The 17,352-nt window shown below is 50.9% G+C and overlaps 1 protein-coding gene across 8 annotated transcripts in view; it reads left to right on the top strand.

Moving 5' to 3' along the window:
• The first annotated feature begins 2,020 nt into the window (after positions 1 to 2,020).
• The window catches only part of CDK5RAP2 (CDK5 regulatory subunit associated protein 2), a 179,271-nt gene continuing 163,939 nt past the window's right edge, over positions 2,021 to 17,352 (top strand). For 7 of the 8 annotated variants that reach the window (XM_043453940.1, XM_043453941.1, XM_043453943.1 and 4 more), the window contains exons 1-3: positions 2,021 to 2,256; positions 11,814 to 11,881; positions 15,147 to 15,214. In XM_043453940.1, coding sequence (XP_043309875.1) covers positions 2,201 to 2,256; positions 11,814 to 11,881; positions 15,147 to 15,214 — 192 coding nt within the window. In that variant the 5' untranslated portion in view covers positions 2,021 to 2,200. Of the gene's footprint in view, positions 2,257 to 11,494; positions 11,674 to 11,813; positions 11,882 to 15,146; positions 15,215 to 17,352 lie in introns of all 8 variants that reach the window. The other variant, XM_043453937.1, reaches the window with a different exon arrangement.

Raw genomic sequence — 17,352 nt, 5'->3', positions numbered from 1 at the left:
CAGCTGGGGTGGGGGGAGAGGGAGAGAGATGGGATTACCACTGACTAGGTAGTAAAGGAATCTGAGGTCATTTCCACATTGGCACAAAAACCTTGCAGGATAAGATGCAAACTATTATATATAGAATGGATAAAACAACAAAGTCCTACTGTATAGCACTGGGAACTATTCAATACCCTGTGATAAACCATATGGAAAAGAATCTGAGAAAGAATATTACACACACACACACACACACACGCATGCTCAGTTGTGTCTGACTCTTTGTGACTCCATGGGCTGTATAGCCCGCTGGGCTCCTCTGTACACGGAATTTCCCAGGCAAGAATACTGGAGTGGGCTGCCATGTCCTCCTCCAGGGGATCTTCCCGACCCAGGGATTGAGCTGTGTCTCTTGTGTCTCCTGCATTGCAGGTGGATTCTTGGCCACTGCACCACCAGGGATGCCCATATACATACATACATATACACATATACATATATATGTAAATATATATCTGGGCTTCCCTGGTAGCTCAGATGGTAAAGAATCTGCCTGCAATGCAGAAGACCTGGGTTTGATCCCTGGGTTGGGGAGATCCCTTGGAGAAGGAGACATATACACATGTACATACATATATTCAACTGAATCACTTTGCTGTACAACAGAAATTAACACAGCATTGTAAATAAATGATACTTCAATAAAATGAAGAAACCTTGCAGGATAATATTAGCCTCATTTTCCATATTGAGTGAACCATTCATCAACATATATATTTAAACCCCTGCTGGGTGGCAGGCACAGTGCTGGGTGTTGGAGATACAGGCTGAACAATTCCAAACAGTCTCTGCTCTCACAGAGCTTCCAGTCTAGTGCTGAAGACATTAAAAAATTATATACAAAAGTATGGAATTGCAAAATGTGGTAAGTGCCACAAAGGGGTAAAAAATACAGATTGCTCAGAATACAAGAAAGGGTTTGATGTAGATCAGAGTATTACAGAGGCCTCTTTTGGAAAGAATGAGGAAACTGAGGCTGAAGGAGGACGGTACATCTACCCAGTCACTCATCTTTTCAAGTTATTTTTTACCCGGCTCTCTGAACTCTCCTGACCGTCTGCAGAGGAAGGTAGGAACACCGAGATGAGGAGAAGGTTGCTTTCATAGGTCCTGCTCCAGTGCATGAAAGTGAAAAGTGAAAGTGAAGTCGCTCAGTCATGTCCGACTCTTCGCGACCCCATGGACTGCAGCCCACCAGGCTCCTCCGTCCATGGGATTTCCCAGGCAAGAGTACTGGAGTGGGTTGCCATTGCCTTCTCCGTTTCACAGGTCAAGCTCTGCCAAAAAAGATCTAGTGATTGCTGTGTGCTTTAAGAAAGGCGGCCAGGGTTAGCAGAGAGCTCGGATATACTGATAGTCCGCAGGAGCCACGGTCTGTCCAGTCGACAGACTTCCGGTGCATGGAGTTAGGCGAGTCTTTCCTCTCATTTGCCCTCAGTATACTGATCCCAGGGGCATTATTCGAGCCCTACAGGTAATAAAAGCTCACTAGGTGGGAGGCTGGAGAGGGAGTGTCCCTGACCACTAGGCTCATAGGGATGCGCTTATCTATTTCAAACCAAGTGTGCAGATTACTCGAGTGGGGATTTTTCTAAAGCGAGTCCCGCAACCGATTAACGGAGTTTCAGTTCAAGGCGGAAGCCTTTGGGATGCCCAGACCCTAAGGTTCGGAGTACACGTTTGGTTAGGAGTTATGAGGATCCCAAGCGGTAGGTGCTGAATTCCCATCTCCCGCTTAAATTAACGGCCCAAATCTGGTTCGGCCCTCAACAAAGATGGCGTCTGCGCTAGCCTCGGCCCGCGTGCCCTCACGAAAAATGGCGGCCCACCTCTCTTTCTTTTGATCTTGCCGGTACAAGTGCAGACGCTCTGCCCTTAGTTAAGATGGCGTCCCGCCAGCGCTTCCCTGCCCGGTCTCCTGGCCAGGCCGGTCGGCTTCACCGCGCGCGCTTCGGTGACCCCGCCTCGTTTCCGTAGGAAGAAGCGCCGGGAAAGATGGCGGCCGCTGCGGTTTGAATTCCAGCGGCGCCGCCGGAGTCCGAACAAGAGCTGGGTTGGAGGGGGCGGGGACCTGGGGAGCCGGGCGGGTCGCGATCCCGTGGGGGAAGCAGTGGCGCCGTCGCTAGACACCAGCGCCAACTCCTCCTCGGCGTCCACGATGGACTCGGTATTGGAAGAAGACGTCACCCTCCTCGGGACGCGTAGCGGCTGCAGGTGCGGCCCGGGCTTTGTGGGTTCGCGGTAACCGGGCCGGGGTTCCCATGGATGGGGGTTCGCTCCATCCGAGACTCGAGGTTTGCTCCTGAGGGGGTTTGAGGGTTCCTGACGTGGGGAGTGCGTGAGATGGATTTCTTCGGCGGCAATCTCTTTGGGGACCCGCCCAGTGATAGCTGAGTGTAGGTGGTTGAGGGTCCCGAGCTGCGTCGCCCCCATGTCTCCTATTTCGGGACATACTTTGAAGAGGAGATGAGGGCCAGGTAAGGGGTTCTCTGAAAGAGAGGGAGATGGAACGTCTTGGAGTGTGCAGTTAGTGAGGGCTGGTTGAGGGGCGGGGACCTTGAGGGTACTTGATGGCTCATTGTGGTTTGGGGGTTTGCTTTCGTTGTTGGGAGTGTAGTTGGTTTGTCCAGACTTTGCTTATGGGTCCCTTAGTGGCCACCAAGACTCAGGCCATGGGGTGCAGTGGTTAAGAACCTTGGCTGGAGTTGAACGGAGCTGATTCGAGTCCAGTTCTTTAACTAAATAGCTGTGTGACTTTGATGAGATGACTTAATCTACGTTCCCATCTGTTAAATGGGGCTGGGTGGAATATCCACCCAGCAGAGTTGGGGTGAGGATTAGAGGAGAAGATGCCCCCCCCCCCTCCCCCGCCCCCAGCAATCTGCTTGGCAGGTGTAGAGCCTGGCGTGTCATCAGTGCTTTAAAAATGATTTGGTCCCGCCATTTCCACCACCACCGCTGTCGTGGTCATCAACAACAGGAGTACACATCGGGAGAATGGCTGCATGAACCTGTCCCAGGAGGCAGTTGGAGTCTACACTGCTGGGGGGTTGGGGGTCTCTCTTGGGAGGAAGGCCTGAAAAAGCCCTGCCCTGCTGTAGGGTTGGACCCCTTTGCTTGTCCTGGGCTCCTGGTTGGGGAGAGGGTAGAAGGACTCAGAGGAGATCCCAGAGAACCTGTGGCATTTATCCAGCTCTGCTAGGAACAGGCTGCCTCTTTTGGTCAACAGATCCTAACTGAAAGGGTGATATGTTATTTGTTGTGTGCATATCTGGATGCTTTTAAGAGTAAAATGGACACAATTAATATTTATTCCTGAGCAGCAGGCATAAACAGGTCCTGTCTTGGGCAAACCTGGACAAATGGTTGCTCTGTTTATTGAGAGCCTAACAGAGAAACCATTTAAACGGATGACAGAGGATGAGATGGTTGGATGGCATCATCGACTCAATGAACATGCATTTGAGCAAACTCTTGAGAGATGGTGAAGGACAGGGAGGCCTGGTGTGCTGTAGTCCATGGGGTCACAAAGAGTCGGACATGACTTAGCGACCGAACAGTTTTATCAGACACAGAGTAAGGCCCTTTGAAGCTCCTGCTAGTTGAATCCTGAAGTAATTTGTGACGTTTCTTTCTCATCATCTTTCTGCCACTGCCTGGATATATTGTGGCTTCCCTGATAGCTCAGTTGGTAAGTGATATATAACCCCTCACCCGGATTGTCCTAGTTTCCTTCACACCTCTGATAGCCTTCTATACTACAGCTCAAAAGCTCGTTTTAAAAATACAACTCTGGTCGTCACAGCCTGCTGCTTTATACGTCTAATGCTTTTCATTGCCATTGAGGCAAAGTCTGTTATTACTCAGGGCTTCCCAGGTGGCTCAGTGGCAAAGAATCTGCCAGCCAACGCAGGAGACTCAAGAGATATGGGTTTGATCCCTGGGTGGGGAAGATCTCCTGGAGTAGGAAATGGTTAACCCACTCCAGTATTCTTGCCTATGAAAATTCCATGGACAGAGGAGCCTGGAGGCCTGCAGTCATTGGGGTTGCAAAGAGTCGGGCACATTACTCTCTCAGGCAGCTTTACACATCCCAGTACCAGTTTTGGAACCTTGTTCAGTCACTCACTTGTGTCCAACTCTTTGAGACCCCACGGATGCAGCACACCAAGCTTCCCTGTCCCTCACCACCTCCGGGAGCTTGCTCAAACTCATGTCCATTGAGTTAGTGATGCCATCCAACCATCTCGTCCTCTGTCGTCCCCTTATTCTCCTGCCTTCAGCATCAGGGTCTTTTCTGATGAGTTGGCTCTTTGCATCAGGTGACCAGAGTATTGGAGCTTCAGCCTAGACCTAGCTGGGTTTCCATCCCAATTCTGACACTTAACAATCGTGTGACCTTGGGCAAGTCACCCTCTGTGAGCCTCAGTTTTCATCATCTGTAAAATGGATGAGTCTAAAAGAGCTTAGCCCAATGTCTGACCCAGAGTAGCAACTCAACAAAACATCAGATATTTTCCTTGCCCTCCGCTCCCGCCTTTGCTGGTAACCCTGGTGCTGCATACATTCCTGCGCTAATCTCTTACCTACTCGAGGCTCCCCCTGGCTCCTTTCTGGCCTCAGGGTCAAGCTCTTTCATGTGGCTTCTGAGCTCCTTTGTCCTGTGGCCCCGCGTACCTCGCTGGGCGCCTGTCTCCCCTCTCCCTTCCCTGCCCCCTCTCCCAGCCTGTCACCCTGCTGGCTGCCGAACTGTCATGAGTGATCTGCCTTGTTCCTTCTGCTGCTGGGCCTGGGTGCTTGCTGTGCCTGCCGCCTGGATCGCCCTCCTCTGCTTTGCCTTAATATTTTTCAGGTCTCAATTTAGATGTCACTGCCAGGAATCCTTCGCTGACATCCCGTCTCCACACCTGGGCCCTCTGTTCTCCTTTAGTCCTCCATCACTGAGGCATTCACAGCACTTATTGACGTCACTGAATGTTCTCTTTTTTTTTTGACCACATCATGCGGGATCTTAGTTCACTGGCCAAAGATACAAACCCAAATCCCCTGCAGTGGAAGCTCGGAGTCTTAACCACTGGAACTGCCAGGGAAGTCCCAGAACTTCATTGAATGTTATCGACTAATGCAGTCCAATCAGTATATAATTTGAGCCACGTATGTAATTTAAAATTTTCTAATAGCCACATTAAAAGTGTAAAAAGAAACTGCTGAAGTTAATGTTAATAATGTTTGATTTAACCTAATATTTCCATATATTATCATTCTAACTTGTAAACAAATAAATATTAATGAGATATTTTGCTTTCTATCTGATCTTACTGAGTCTTTGAAGTCCGGTATTTGCTTTACACTTAGTGCCCTCCTCAGTCTAGAGGAGCCGCATCTCAGGTGCTCACCAGGTCCACACACTGGCCGCTGCAGGCGCAGCTGGTAACTGGTCTGGCTCCCAGGTTCGACTCTGACCTGCGTGAGACCCGGGGCTGCGTCGTGACCATCTTTGTAGTGCGACTTCCTAGCTGGTATCTGGCTCACGCTAGGGGCTCAGTACCTGTCTGTGAATTCACTGAATGATCAGTGGTCTGGTGAGGTGATGGTTTTATCCACGTTTTCCAGGTGAGGACACTGAGGTTCAGAGAGGTGAAGTGAACACTCCGAGGTCCCACCAAAAAGTCCATGATCAAGCCAGGATTTAAAGTCCAGGCCTACATATTCCAAAGCCTGGCTCTCGGTGCCCTATCCTGCCTTCCAGCTAGTTCTCTGAACCATTTCTGAGAGGACTCTTGGAGGATTTTGCGGCACTGCTGTGGGCTTGAACTGGCTCTCAAAGAGTCAGCGTCTCCATCAGGTGGTCAGAGTGGAGGAGAAAAACCCCTGGAACACGAGGACTCTTTTTATGCTGATATGGATACTCTTCTGCTTGGTAATTTCCAGGCCCCGGTTTTGGAGACCGAACTGAAGTCCGATTTGCCCGTGGCCTTCAGTTGAATTAGGTCAGTGTGAGTTATTCTCTCCAAGCTTGTTCACCTGGGTGTACCCCGGGAGCTCCGGCTCTGTGAGGCTTCGGCCCGGATCCCGGTTCCTGGGGCCCCGGCTGACCTGAGGCCCTCCATTAGTTCCCGCCCGATGGTGTTGAAAGGACCTGGGCTGTGTGTGCAGGACGCCTGCGTCAGAATCCTGCTTCAGCGGGGTGCTAGCCGTGTTGCTGGAGGTTTTCACGTAACTGTCCTAATCCTCAGTTTCTCTTCAGCGGCGGTCTCTGGTTGGTGGGGTGACTTTGTGGACGAAGCACAGTTGTATGTTTTAAGCACCTGGAGCCGATGGGGGTACATTCGGTGTGGGCTGGTTTTTGTTTAGCTGTTAACGTGTTGTACCATTTTCTGGACAAAGTCCTCTGTGCCCGCTGCCCTGGGCTCACGCCTTTGTTTTCATGCCCCGGATTCTGCCTCTGCCTGTGAGTTTCCAGAGGCCTGGCCCAGGCCTGTTCATCTGTGGGTTCCTTGAGCACATGGCCATTAAGTGCCTGCTGCCTGGCTGGGGGCAGACCGAAAAAAAAGTCTCCTGTAAGTTTGTACCGTTTGTACTTTCTCAGGCAAAGAATGCCTTTGTGGATTTTGTAGAAGGAGATTGAGAAAGAGGATGGTGGAATGAAATTTCTGGTGAAGGCTTGAAAGCCTGATCCAAGGCCGACCTGGGGCTAGAGGTGCCGCCAGGCCGTGAGGTTTGAGGAGACGCTCCCGGTCGCCGGGGTTAGCTCAGCAAGGGCAGGGAGTGTGCCTGGCTTCTTCCCGACTGGATCTCTAGAAAGAACAATGTCTGGTACGTAGCAGAGGCTCAGCAGTTATTTGCTGAATGAATCAATATTGTTCAATCTCTATTTGAAAAGATAAATACCATGAGTATAGGCTCCGTATTTAGTAGTGAAATGCCGCTTTGTAATCACTGTGTGGAAAAGTGCACAACGGTGTAAATGGGACAAGCTTGTTGGAACACAGTTTGGCATTAAAAATGTGTCTTGTGTTTTTTTAACAGCTTTACTGAAATCTGATTTATATGCCATAAAGTTTACTCATTTGAAATATCCTATTCAGTGTTTTTTTTTTTTTAGTATATCTACAGAGTTGTGCAATCATCACCATAATCTTAATTTTAGAACATTTTCATCATCCAGAAAGCCCTGTGCCCATTAGCATTTACTTCCAGTCTTAGCGGGCTGCTGTAACAGAAAGGTAGACTGGGTAACTCACAACCTGCGAGCAGGCTCAGTGTCCGGCCCTGCACCCCGCGGCCTGTAGCCCGCCAGGCTTCTCTGTCCATGGAGTTTTCCAGGCAAGGGTACTGGAGCGGGTTGCCATTTTCTCCGCCAGGGGATCTTCCTGACCCAGGGATTGAACCCACGTCTCTTGTGCCTCCTGCATTGGCAGACGGACTCTTTACCACTAGCACCACCTGGGAGGCCCGTGATTGACAACGGAACTTGGTTTCTCACGGTTCCCGCGTCTGGAAGTCTGGGATCAGGGTGCCAGTGCGGGCAGGTTCCGGTGAGGACCTCCTTCTCACCGTATCCTCCCGTGGTGGAGAGCAAAGAGAGGAAGAAGGAGCTCCAGAAACGCTCACAGGCCCCAGCCCCACTCCTGAGGGCTCCACCGTCTCCACCTCATCTGCTCTTAATCGCCTCCCCAAGGCTCACCTCCTAATACCATCCGTCAGGTGGGGGCTGGGTTTTCTCATATGAATTCCAGGGGACACTTCAGTCTACCACACCCCCCGTTTCCACCCCCTGCCCCCTTGCTGCACCCTAGGCAACCACAGTCTGCTTTTTGTCTATAGATTTGTGTGTTCTGGACGTTTCATGAAAATGAGATATTACAATATGTGGACTTTCGTGAGGCCTCCGTGTTGTAGCCTGTATTAGCACTTCATTCCTTTCTGTGACTGGGTGATCTGTGGTAAACACGCACCAGTTTTTGTTTATTCATTCATTGGTTGCTGATATTTAGGTTCTTTCTGCTTTTCTGGCTCTTTTGCTATAAACATATATTTGTGTACAAGTTTTTTGTGGACATAAGTTTTCCTTTCTCTGGGAGTAGGGTTGCTGAGTCGTGTGGTAGCTCTGTATATTTAACGTGTTGAGGAACTGCTCAACTGTCTTCCAAAGTGGCTGCACCACCTCACACTCTCAGCGTCCTACACTCTGTGAGGATCCTTATTTCTCCATTGCCTTGCCAGCACTTACCATTGTCTGTCTTTTATTGTGGCCATCCTGTGGGATGTGGCATGCTGTTTCATTGTGGTACTGATTTGCATTTCCCTAACAGCTGACCGTGTGGGACATTTTTTTCATGTACTTACTAGCCACTTGTATATTTTCAAATCTTTCGCCCATTGAGAAAATGTAAATGTATTTAGATACAGCAATTCCACTTCTGGTTATCTATCGAAAAATCATGCTGGTGTACAATGAGACCTGTGTAAGGAGATACAGCATTGTTTGTGAAAGGAACAACGTGGAAACAGGTTGAGTTGCCTACACGTTACCTGGTAAATAACACATCCTTTTCACAGGTCTCTTTCAACTGTGACCCATTGTCATCTCATGACATTCAGTTTAGTAGGTCAGAACCAGAATTAAACATAAAAGAAGAATGGAACAGAGCAGAAGGCACTTGCAGAATGAAGGATAATGTATTTCCTTCTGTTGGTTGGTGTCAGTGAAGTTTGAAAAACATGGCTGTAGAATGCTTCGTGGGAGTTAAACACGCTGACGTAGATCTATCTGTACTGTCATGAAAACATCTTTAGGACACATTCAGTGAAGAAAAGACGCTGCAGAATAGTATGTACACGCACACATAGAGAAAGCTCGGGAATGTCTTACTGTCAAGAGTGGTTACTTCTTCCAGGAGACCAAGAGGAGAGTAATAGTCAAGAAGAACTCGAAGCTCTCGTCCGGCTCTTTTGTATTTTTTTTTTTTTTCTTTTGTATTTATATGTAGTTTTCTGTCATTAAGAACAAATGACCTAGAGTGAAAGCAAGTTGTTGAAAGACAGTCTGGAGCCTACTGGGTGTGTGTTTTCCGAACTGGAAGTGCAATCTGACCCACGGCGCTCACACCACTTCGTTGGTGAAGCACGTCGGGGCCCTCGCGCGGACGGCCAGTGTTGGGTGCCGTGTGCAGACCCAGGGGAGTGCCCCTTTGGCAGTGGGTGGGCGAGGGGGTGCGGTGGTGAGGCGCAGGGGGTGTTGGTTCATCTGCCCGCGGGGCTGGAGGCCCTGCCTCGGGGCACTGGGCCCTCACCGCAGCCCTTGCGGAGGTGTGGGGGGCCTGGGTGGTACAAAGGCGGAGTGTGTGGGCTTTGCAGCCAGGCCGGCCTGGGTCTTTCAGCGTATTCACTCTGCCAGGCCTCCCTTTTCCTTGTTGGAAAAAATGGCAGCGTTGGAAAAGGACCACGGAGCCCAGGAGGGCTGCGGAGCGGAGGAGGCGCCAGGCCGCCGTCCCTGAGCGAGGGGCCGGTGGGTGCGGGCCCCCTGCAGTGGCGGCTGTGACTACGCTGCGTTCCGCAGGTGAGGACACTCCCTGACCGGGTGCTCCTGAGTAGGAGTCGGGGGCGGCCCGACACAGCTGTGTGCGTGGAATGGGCCCTGAGACACCTGGGTTTTGGCCTCAACTTTGCTACCCAGCCCCGTGTGATTTGGAGCAAATGAGTTCCTTCCCTTCTGGGAACTTTGTCTCCCCCATCCACACCATGACAAAGTCCCATCCGAGCCTTCTTCCTTTGCCTACTTTTGATTTCGGTTGGGGACCCAGAAAGCCCCAACCTTAGGCCCAGAGTGAGTGACCGGAATGGGTACCTAAAGCTGAAGGCTTGAAGCTGGAGGTGTGGCTGGAACTGCCTGGGAGCACTGATGCTCGAGGGTCACGACATTTCAGGGCGGGGTAGGCAGAGCCCACGGGGAGGTTTGACAGGAACCAGGCTGGAGTTTGTGCTTTAAAGAGCGGTTTCTTCTAAGAGCTGCAGTGTCAAACGTCACGTTTCATACTTTGCCTGTTGGATACTCAATTCTTTGGCTTTGCCTGCCACCTGGTTTTCTGCCGTGATTGATCTTGGCTTGAGTCACTGATGGGCCGTTTCCTCCAGTGGTAGTGAATTAATGGCTGTGATGGAGAGAGGCCCAGACTTGGGGACGTAGAGACCAGAGTCGGCTGAGCTTCCCAGGAAGCTGTGTGTGTAGTTTTGGGGCCACTGGGCTACCAACTGCAAAGAGTGGTGTCTAACTTTTACAGTTTGTTTAGAAAATGGAGTTTGTCCTAGTGGTACTTATTGGAGGGAGTTGAGAATTATAAAAAATTAAAAAGGAGGAAAATACTGAATATCTCTCCTTTTCCTACAAATTATACTTTTTAATATTTCACTTGTTACGTATACTTATAGCCCCCAAGTTTGCAGGAAGGATTTGAGGTGACTTTAGTGTACATGTATTTTTTTTTGTCTTCCAATAATTGAAGGCATATCTTACTTAAGTTTGCTTTTTTTTTTCTCCAGTTATCCTCACAGCATACACATTTTATGTAATCATTTTCCTGATGCTGGAATTTTATGATATCTAATTCTTTTGCTTGGTTCTGATGTTGAAGTTTCATTCCAACTCCAGAGTTTGATGATCAGACAAAATTGTCCTAGGAACAGGATGGATCTGTATTTAGAGGCCTGGAAAGAGCAAATTGCCAAGAAGTCAAGCTGAACTTCCATCAGCTCCTAGCTTACAGCTTGGGACAGGCAGGCATTGTTGGGTTTTAGACATAGAAGATTTGGATTCTGGACTTGGTTCTCTGACTAACTGCCATGAGACTGGCGAGGCCACCGAAATTATCTGGGCCTTAGAGCCTTCCTTTGTAAAATGCATAGACCTTCAGGGGATTGGCCACTTCTCCTGAAGGTAGATCATTTACAAGTTACAGAGCATTGTAAGTTTCATGGCGACAAGGGTACTTTGCTCCCATTTATGGAATACTCACGGTATGCAGGGCACTTGCCAGACACTAGGTGTCTTGTTTAATCACCAGTTACTCCACGAAGTAGCTGCTGTTCCTTTACAGATGAGGAAGCGGGGCCGGGAGAGGTATGTGGCAGAACAGAATTCAGGGACCTGCGTTTTGCTGAACCACACCTCCTATCATGGTTTTCGTTTTCTGTCAGTGTCTCCACATCGTCACTGAACCTGCTTGTATAATTTAGCCAGTAAATCTTCTGGAATCAGTGAATTTTGCATTTTTGTCTGATATTCTTGAAGCATCCAAATGAGTACCTGATACTTTTAAGCTTGATTTTTAGTTGTGATAGGCATGTTGACAATGGTAATAGTAGCACTGACAAAAACACCAGTCGATGCCTCCTGCAGATCACTTCCTGTGTACTGGGTGTTCATATGCACTAACTTATTTAATCTTTACAGGTTGAGGGGTGGTGTCCCCGTGTAATCAGTTAATGAGCAGTGTGACTCAGGAGCATCAGTAGCTTACATTTGGCCGGGTGCCTCTGCGCCCAGCCCTTCGGTGGCCCACAGAACACTCGCTGTGTGAATGAATCCATGACCGAACACGCTCACTCAGCTGGTGAGCGTGAGAGCCACAGGTCAGCCCCGAGCCTGGGTCTTCCCTTCCGCACGGCCTGCCCTCGGGGTAGCTCCGCTGACTGTCGGGTGCAGGCCGGGGGTCCGGCCGCCTCTGCTGCTCAGACAGTGATTCCTCTTTGTCGCGCATGTTCTCTCCTAGTGGCCTTGCTCTGAGTGTGCCGGATGACGCGGACAGCATCAGCCCTGTTGCTGGTTTGGGAAACGGTGGTAAGTACACAGAGTAAGAACAGGGGCCGTGGGTGCTGGGCCGTGAGGGCCGGGAGCCTTGAGCCGGGAGCCTGGGCTTGAGCTTCGATGGCTCCAAGGCCCAGCGCTCCCGGGCATGGCTTGGCTCCAAGGAAGGGTGCAGTATTTAATGTATATATTGACCCACTCCTCACCTCCTTTCGTAAGCACTAGGCTAGAGGGACGGATGTCCTTTGGATACTTCATGAGTTTCATTTCTCACCACCACGCTTGCATAGGGGCTTCAGCCAGTGTTTGCTGAACCGAACGACCAGGGGAGGTTGGATGTTGCGTCGGTGACTCGGTCAGGTTCAGAGGCTCCGTTGGTTCCTGCTCCCGAGCGGCTGGAGGCCCTGGAGGGCGGCTGTCCAAACCTGAGCGTGCCAAGGGTTTCCTGGCAGGCTGCTGGATTCCGTGTGCTGGCTGGGGCCCGGCATTCCTACATGGGCCTGCCCTTCGGAGACACATAGTTGGGTAGACCACAGGAGACGGCGCTGAGCAAATAAGCAGTCTGCTGGGCTGAAGCTGGATTAGGAGGAAACTCTGTTCTGCAGTTTGGGTTTTGCTAAGCCTTCCTCATCATTTCTGTTTCTGAAAGAGAGTGGATGCTCTCATCAATATCTGTGGAAGTGCTAATAATTCACCTTGTTGAAATATCTTAGAGACATTTTGACTGGTGTTTTTTTTCCCCCGTCTCCAAAGGGATGAGATTACGTGCAAAAAGAAGGAGTTTTTAGAGCAGACGACCTAAGTGTCACACGGTGAGAAGATGTTAATTTGGGGACCACCCTCAGGTTTTCCTTTAGAACCTGGCAACTTTAAGGCTACAGTCCAGCAGTTCTGGTTTCTCTGCCTTCTGCCCCCAGGCCGTTGGGACCAGAAAACTTGATTGGCCTGCTCCTTAATTCAGCCCGTAGTGGGCATCTGCTCCCTGCCAGGCTCTGGGCTCCGCAGGGGGTTCAGCCTGGAGCGTGGCTCCGATCATGCCTGGAAGGTAGACAGTTAAAGAATGGTCACAACAGGCCAGTGTAGCCAGCGGGGGAGTGAGGAGCTGGGAGAGGGGCTGAGAAGGAGGTTTACTCTCAGGAAGGAGTGGGGCGGCCGGACTGTCCCCAGCAGATGAGCTGGCCTGGAGGCCTGGAGAGTGGGGGGGCCCTGGGCGGGGCTGCGGCCGCGGGTGACAGAGCCCGGCCGCTGAGCAGCGGGCAGGCGGCTGTGTGCCCTCCACCTGGCGCCCTGCCGGCTCCCGGGCCTCTTCTCTGCTGAGCCCCAAGCGCCGTGCCCTCGCCCTCCTCTGGCCTTCGCCCCCCTCTGCCTGCCGCCCCCTGCAGACTCAGCTCTGGCCCATGCTTCCCCGGCTCTCCCCAGGCTGCCTTCCATGCGCTCTCCTCTCTGAACCTTGCGTTTTCGCTGCCTTTCATTGCATTTCTTCATGTTGGCCACTTAACGAGTGGCCTGCTTAACGAATCGGACTGCTGCTCACCCGCCTTCCTTGGCCTGGGCACCGTGACCTCTGGCCTGGACCCCCCCGCTTTCTCCTGCCTGCTGTCCTTGTTTCTCTCTCCGCGCCTTTCACAAAGATCTGTTCTCAGCAGCCAGAGGGAGCCTGTGGGAACCGAAGTCCCCCACGCTCCCCGTGAGCCCAGAATCCTCGTGTCCTGAGAGGCCCTCCTCAGCCTGTCGCCCAGCACCCTGCTCCCCTCCTTCTGCTGTGCCCCCTTCATTGCTCTCCCGTCCGTTGGCCTCTTGGCTGGTCCTCAGACGCCCTCGGCACTTGCCACCCCAGGCCCCTCTCTGTGGCTTCTCCGAGTCTGCCCAGAGGTCAGCCCTTCCTCAATTTAACCACCTTATTTGTTGGTTCGTTTTCTTCTCTTTGCCATGGTGTGCAGCATGCAGAATCTTAGTTCCCTGACCGGGAACCGAACCTGTGCCCCCTGCATCTTGTCCCTTGCATTGGGAGCGTGGATCTCAACCACTGGACTGCCAGGGAAATCCTTAACCACCTTATTTGAAACTACAGTCCTCACCCCGCCCTTGCTATTGGCATTTCCTGTCCTTACCCACTGTATTGCTCTCCACAGCATTTATCACCTTTGTACATACTCTGTAATCGCCTATCGTTTATTGTCTGTCTCTTCTTTCTAGACTGTCGGCTCTTTCTATTTGTTCTGTCTCTAGAATGGCCCCGAGCAGAGTAGGCCCCCGGCGCCCACTTGGGGGAAGAATGAATTCCTTCATTCACTCGGCACACGTCTTCTCAGCCCCTGAGGAGTGCCCAGCACTTGTGCCCGCGGAGCCGTTGCTCACACACCTCCGTCCTGCCCGCCGGATGCCCGGCTTTGACCGTTGCTCCTCTTTCTCCGCGGCTTCCCCAGCACCTCACCTGGTGCTTGGCGCGGAGGAGTGGTCTAATAAATGTTTGTGGAATTTGAGAAGCTGTGGAAGGATTTGGGTTTTGCCTTAGTCTGGAATCACTCTGAAGCAGGGATCGGCAGTTTCCGACCCGCAGCCTGCTTTTGAAAATGAACTTCTGTCGGAACGTGGCTTCTGGGCCTTTGAAGCGTCCGTGGCTGTTCTGTGTTGAGCGGTTGTCACAAATTGGAGGCTTTCTGGCGTCTGGCCGACAGAGCCTGAGATGTTTATTGTCTGCATTTTAAGAAAAAATGTGCCAACCCCTGCTGTCAAGTCAGACAGGCTTTGTTTCAAGTGCTGACGTAGGAAGATGACATCCCACCCAACAGAACAGATAAAGGGCCGGTAGGAGGAGTGGGTATCGTGGCAGTTCTGCTCTGCTTGCTGCATGCTTTCTTTGGGGCCATCTTCTGACACTTACGGGGGATTCCCTGGTGGCTAGACAGTAGAGAATATGCCTGCAGTGTGGGAGACCCGGGTTCGATTCCTGGGTCGGGAAGATCCCCTGGAGATGGGAATGGCAACCCACTCCAGTATTCTTGCCTGGAAAACCCTGTGGACAGAGGAGCCTGGCGGGCTACAGTCCATGGGGTTGCAGAGTCAGACATGACTGAACAGCTCACACCTTTTTACATTCTTCGGATATTTACATGGTTACACTGGGGCCAGTTCAAGTAATTTTTAAATATTTGAAATATAATGACTTAAAGCTTTCTGTAGACTCAAATCACAAGACAGAATATAATGTGGAAACTATACTTTTTTTTCCCTAGTAGGGGTGTGGGGCGGTTTGCATATTGTGACGTTTTCCTGTGTCTGTTTTGCTTTTCTATAGTGCTGCCAAACGTGTCGGAAGAGAAGGTGTCTCCCACCAGAGCGCGGAACATGAAGGACTTTGAAAACGTAAGTAGAGACCCTGAATTAGCCTCCCTCACGGCGCAGGTCTGCGGCGCTGTCCGGCAGACCCACAGGGAGCCTGGGTTCTCGAGACGTGTCCAAGCAGGTTGAGGCAGAGTTTGGAGGAGGGCCGGGGCTCGTGGGCACTCTCTGGGGCACTGTGACATTCCTGCACGGCTGGCCCTCTGCACACAGGACAGTTATGGGTTCTGACAGCGGCGGCAGTCTCCAGCCTCCGGGAGTTTGGTGTATCTCTGGTGTCCTGAGGGTGAAGGTGTCACCATGGAGCACAGTTGGGAGGTGCTGAGGTGTGTCAAGGGCTTCCCTGTGGCTCAGCTGGTAAAGAGTCTGCCTGCAATGCCGGAGACCCCCGTTCGATTGATTCCTGGGTCGGGAAGATCCCCTGGAGAAGGGATAGGCTACCTACTCCGGTATTCTTGGGCTTTGCTGGTGGCTCAGGTGGTAAAGAATCTGCCTGCAGTGCGGGAGACCTGGGTTTGATCCCTGGGTCGGGAAGATCCCCTGGAGGAGGGCATGGCAACCCACTCCAGTGTTCTTACCTGGAGAATCCCCGTGGACAGAGGGCCTGGTGGGCTACAGTTCGTGGGATCGCAGAGTTGGACGCGACTGAGCAACTAAACGGAGCACAGCCACAACATGTGTCGGGAGCTTCCCTGCGATGGAAGGCACGTTGTCTGTGGTCCCCACTGAATCCGCGCTGTGACAGGCATTCTGTAGTCGCCCCATTTTACAGGTGAGGAGTCTCGAGACCGGGAGAGACTCACCCACGGCCACATGGTGTATGAGTGACAGTGCTGGAATCTGAGTTCAGGCTTTTGGTGACTCTGAAGCTGTTTATTCTCTCTACCACGTGGGGCGGCCTCTCTGCACCTTACAGGCTGCGTCTTTGTTGAATGAAGCGTGAGCGATGTGTTCCCAGGTTGGCGTGGTAATTGTCTAAGAATGGATTGCTTGGTGATGGATTTGACTGCAATGCTTTCTGTCTGCCAGCATCGTGCGTTTCATTTGTTAGTGGATGGGGTCTGTTGTCAAGTAACAGGAAAATAAGGTTATTTTCCCAATTCCAATTCTCCTTAACAAGTTACCTGCTCAGCGTGCTCATTTATCATGGGAAGAATTAGACCCTTCTTCATTTGTAACCAAATGAAATCCATACTATGCAAGACACGGGAGATATTTATCAGGGAGCAGATGCAGGACACAGAGGGAAGGACGTTCCACAATCATGTTTCTCTCTCCCCAGTTGTCTTTCCTGAACAGAACGGGACTGTCTCTGGATTTAATTTAGAACACTCATTACTGCTAATAGTTATCTGCAAACCACCAGTGACCAATTGAAGAAATGACTTGTCAGATCTCTAATGGAAACAAGTAATTCTGGAGCGTTGAGTTGTTATAATTTCAGCTGTACAACCTGATATATGCTGTGGGGTCTGGGGCCTCAAACAAATGAGATTTGATTATTCCACATCGTGTATAATTAAAATGTGCTCCACTATTAAATGGTTGTTCGTGTTTTATCATAAGAGTGATAATAGCTACTGTTTATTGAGCTCTTGCTCTGAGCTGGGAACTGTAAGTGTTAAGCTCTTCATATATATTACTTTAATATCGAAGCAGCTCTGCGAGATACAGAGTTATTTAATTTTTGAAAGGCACAGTTTTGATTTTTGTTTCTAGATGGAAAAATTTAACAATCTTAGAATTTTAGCTTTATACGTTGCCATTGCCTTTTGAACCGGGAGAGATCTGAGAATTGAATCCAGCTCCCTTTTATGGACTGTAGCCCACCAGGCTCCTCCATCCATGGAATTTTCCAGGCAAGAGTACTGGGGTGGGTTGCCATTTCCTTTTCCAGAGGATCTTCCTGACTCAGGGACCGAACCCAGGTCTCCCGCATTGCGGCCAGATGCTTTACTGCCTGAGACACCAGGGAAGCCCCTTATTATAGGAGAGAGGAGAAGCGGAGGCCGAGAGATGCGCAGTGGCAGGGCCGTTCTCAGGCGCAGTTTGTGCCAAGGGCCACGGCCTCTGAAGCCAGGCTGCCTGCTCATCGCCGTCTGCTGGGTGACCTTGGGCCAGTCGCTTAACCTGTCTGTGCTTTCTTTGTCTTTAAAATGGGC

The sequence above is a fragment of the Cervus canadensis genome, chromosome 30 (assembly GCF_019320065.1).
Source record: "Cervus canadensis isolate Bull #8, Minnesota chromosome 30, ASM1932006v1, whole genome shotgun sequence".
Classification (NCBI taxonomy): Eukaryota; Metazoa; Chordata; class Mammalia; order Artiodactyla; family Cervidae; genus Cervus; species Cervus canadensis.
The sequence above is the reverse complement of the archived record's forward strand: the minus strand, read 5'-3'. Positions and strand labels throughout refer to the sequence as shown.